The 3564-nt window shown below is 49.3% G+C and overlaps 2 protein-coding genes across 2 annotated transcripts, besides 8 other annotated features; both read right to left on the bottom strand.

The window, feature by feature from the left end:
- Positions 1–569, bottom strand: Tc00.1047053510951.19 (hypothetical protein, conserved; the record flags this gene model as incomplete). The annotated part of the gene is made up of 1 exon (XM_797947.1): positions 1–569. A coding segment is annotated over one exon (569 nt), but the record flags the coding sequence as incomplete, so codon positions are not given.
- Positions 1–3564: a sequence feature (heterozygous, Esmeraldo-like haplotype).
- Positions 1265–1309: a microsatellite.
- Positions 1348–1376: a microsatellite.
- Positions 1411–1436: a microsatellite.
- Positions 2141–2168: a microsatellite.
- Positions 2298–2340: a microsatellite.
- Positions 2447–2478: a microsatellite.
- Positions 2480–2512: a sequence feature (AT_rich).
- On the bottom strand, positions 2637–3564 carry Tc00.1047053510951.10 (hypothetical protein, conserved; the record flags this gene model as incomplete). The annotated part of the gene is made up of 1 exon (XM_797946.1): positions 2637–3564. A coding segment is annotated over one exon (928 nt), but the record flags the coding sequence as incomplete, so codon positions are not given.

Raw genomic sequence — 3564 nt, 5'->3', positions numbered from 1 at the left:
AGCAGCAGCTGTCGGTAGGGGTTTTGGAGCACCCAACGCCCCTTTTTTTGCTCCACAAGACGATCCATTGTGTGAGCCGTTGGCATCGTGTGGCAAAGATCCAACTGGGACGCGGTGAGGTGCAGTAAATGATCCACAACACGCCGGCGTGGAATGGATAACTCGTAGCGAAGTATTGCCTGCTCACGATCCATTGCGGCCCTCTGCTCCTTCTCGCGTTCATGGGAACGAGGAGAACCCCCCTGTAGCCTCCTTTTTTCTTTCGTGTTTGTCTCCCACTCATGACGGGCAATCTTTCGGTTCATGATGTAACAGGAGCAGGAGGAGCTGCCAGGCCCAGCCGCGCAAATGTGTGGGGCTGAGACGGCAGCAGCGGCAGCGGCATCGCCATGCCCGCACCCCACCTCTTGTGCGAGCTGCCACTGTTTGCTCAGTCGCATGTCCGGTAGCAGCGTTCCATCGGCGCAGCGCACAGGGGGACACGTCCACGGCGCCGGCGACGAACGACCCCTCGCAAAGAGTCGCTGCACCGCAGCCTTGTTGCGTTCCCTCGCCGTCGCGTTTGTCATGAGCGTGCAATCTTCCTGTCCCACGAGGAGAAGCCGCGTGGGTGTCCAGAAATGCGTCCACGGTCTTCCTCTTCCCGCCTTGAATTCCTCCAAGCGACGACTACACGTCAAGGAGGTCCTTCCGCGCGTTATCTACGATCAATCGGAGAAAACAGAGACGTAAAAAAAGGGGGAAAAAAGCAAACGGCACAACAGAGGCATTTTGAACCAACAGAAGCTGCAAAGCAGCCGGGCGCAGATGCCCGCCAGCCCCCCGCTCCCTCCCTCCCGCAGAGGCCAACAGGCGGCACCGCCCATGCGCCGGAGACCGATGCGTGGCCCCCGCCATTGTTTCACTGAGTGTTTCGTCATGTGTGGCGTGTCTACCTCCCCCACTTTTTTTTTCTTTTCCCCCTCACGTTCCTGCTCTCTTCTCCCCTTCCCTTTCGCCCCGCGTGTCATCGCAGCGCCCCCAACGCTCCCCCTCTCCCGTTCTGCCCGCCCACCCGCGGAAGAATGCATCCCACACAACCCGTGAGTTGGACGTAAGGCTTCAAAAGGTTCCAAATGCCCATGCACGCACACACTAGCCACACGCATACATACATACCGACGCACACACGCTGCCACCATGTCCCCAATGTCAATGTCGCATCGCAATTCACGCACCGCACCGCCAACCGCGGAAACTGAAAACAACAAGAACACGGACACACAAACAAAAAAAAAAAAAAAGGGAAACCAAAAAAAAAAAAAAAAAACAAGAGAGGAGAAGGCGATGTTCATAAAACACATCCACAATAATAATAATAATAATAATGACAATAACTACATGGGTGAAAGAATGAAAAAGTAAGTATGTAAAAAGAAAAAAAAAAAAAAAAAGAATCCACACGCCATCCACCACATGCAGCACACACAGAAAAAAAAAAAATTTACACGCATGTACTCAACATGGCAACTTCCTCTTCGTCCCCACTCTCCTATCCACTAATGCTAAAAACTACAATCCCCCCAGTACTACGAAGTGAACTGCCTGCACACACACACACACGCACGGGGAGAGAAAGGGAAAGAGAGAGTTACACGCACATAAACAAATATTTGTGTATACCCCCCTCCCCCTCCCCAACGAAGAGAACGGCAAAAAAAAAAAACAACTCACAGAGCGAATTACAAAAAAAAAAAAAAAAACCTCCAACCAAAAGAAAAAAACAAACCCAAGCACATACACACGACGGCCCTGCAGAACCCCTCAACAAAATGCTTCGGGCTTAGACGCTCAAGGAGGAACGCGGAACCAATCACCCTCATCTTGGCGGCAAAAGCAGCTGCAGCAGCTGACGAGAATTAATATGCACCAGAAGTCCCCCTCTCGTTGTTCCTTCCCCCTCCCCCTGCTGTCGTCTGTATGTGTATGAGTGTTTATGCACCCTCCGTCTCTTCGCTTCGTCTACTCCCCTTCCCCTCCTCTTTTTTTTTTCCCCCATCCTCTCCCCGCCTGTCTTCCTCCCGCCCATCGTGTTCTTCACAGTTGCTTCTATTCCCACCACTCCCCGCATGCCCTCCCATTACAACAACAGATGGAAAACATATATATATATATATATATATATATATTAATAAAAAAGAATTTTTTTTACTAAATCCCGCATCCCACACCCTCTCCATTTCACCCCTCCTCTTCCTGCTGTTGCCCTCCACTACTACTAACATCACAAAATGCTAAAAAGAAAAAACCCTCTCCCCATAAATAAATATATATATATATTTATATATTTATATCTATATAAAGCCAACATCAACAGGAACACAAATACACAGTCCTCTATCGGGCCTGATAAATTTTCATTTTCTCTGTCTGCTTGCTTTATCCACCCATGTCTTTCAAGGAAATAAAATAAATAAATAAATAAAATAAATAAATAAAGTATAAATATATATTATTATAATTATTTAAAAAAGCAAGGTAAAAAACAAAACAAAGAAAAAGAAAAAATAAGTAACCAAATCAATGACTCAAAGATAATTCCTTTCGCTTGCTTGATCCCTCACTCCCCCCTTTTTTTCTCTGTATGCTCACCTGGCTCACGCCATTGGTTTGGCGGAGGGCTTGTCCATGGTGGACGAACGCATCTGTGCGTTCAGAACCTGCGGCATCTCCCATAAATCATTTTTCCTAAGGTACGGCTTGTCATTATACGCCTGCGGGGCCTTTTGCCAGTTGAAGTAGGGATTTGGCAACCGCAAAGCGAAGCGAGCCAGCGGTAGATTCTCATGAACCGCATTCTCCCATATGGTGTCCTGCATTGTGCCACTGGTGATGCGAAAATAGCGAAACTGTGCAGCACTAGCGTTTCGATTTGTGTCGGGATCTACGCGGTGCGCTAAGACCGGCATCAGCGATCCCCAGTTGGCCTGACGGTTAATCTCCTTGTTCGCCTCGAAACTGTAAAAGAGCCGATTACCCGAGAAGATATACTGCCGTGCGTATTCGTACTGGAGACCCGCCGCGAGCAACAAAGTAAACCAAAAATTTGCCTTTTTCCAGCGCCCCATAAAGAAGGCGTAACCTAGCGGAGGAAATATGCTCGCGACGGCACGGGCCATGTAGCATGACTGACCGTCACTCCATGCCATCTTCCAGCCGTTCAAACTCGGGTCGCGAATGCGGAAGGGCCATGGACCGTGTGTATAAAGCCACTCATACGAGTAAAAATACCCTCCAATCCCAATCAGACCAGCGATGTTGACTCGCGCCACTCCCAATAAAAGTGCTAGGTTCCACGCAAACTTCGTCCGTGGGTTGCCTACAGCGCCAAACGAGTTTGCCGAACGGGCCAGAAACCAGTTAACAAACCAGATGTTGAGGCCTCCCATCCACCATTTAACACATTCATACGTATGCATCGAGTCCGTGTATGGCACCTCCTCCTTCACCCCCGTAAAGGCGTTCATGGAGATGAAGCCATATGGGAGTTTTTGCACGCCCATTTTCCGCACTTGGTGCGTCTCA

The sequence above is a fragment of the Trypanosoma cruzi genome, genomic scaffold (genome assembly GCF_000209065.1).
Source record: "Trypanosoma cruzi strain CL Brener 1047053516993 genomic scaffold, whole genome shotgun sequence".
Classification (NCBI taxonomy): domain Eukaryota; phylum Euglenozoa; class Kinetoplastea; order Trypanosomatida; family Trypanosomatidae; genus Trypanosoma; species Trypanosoma cruzi.
Note: the sequence above shows the minus strand (reverse complement) of the source record. Positions and strands in the feature narration are given on the sequence as shown.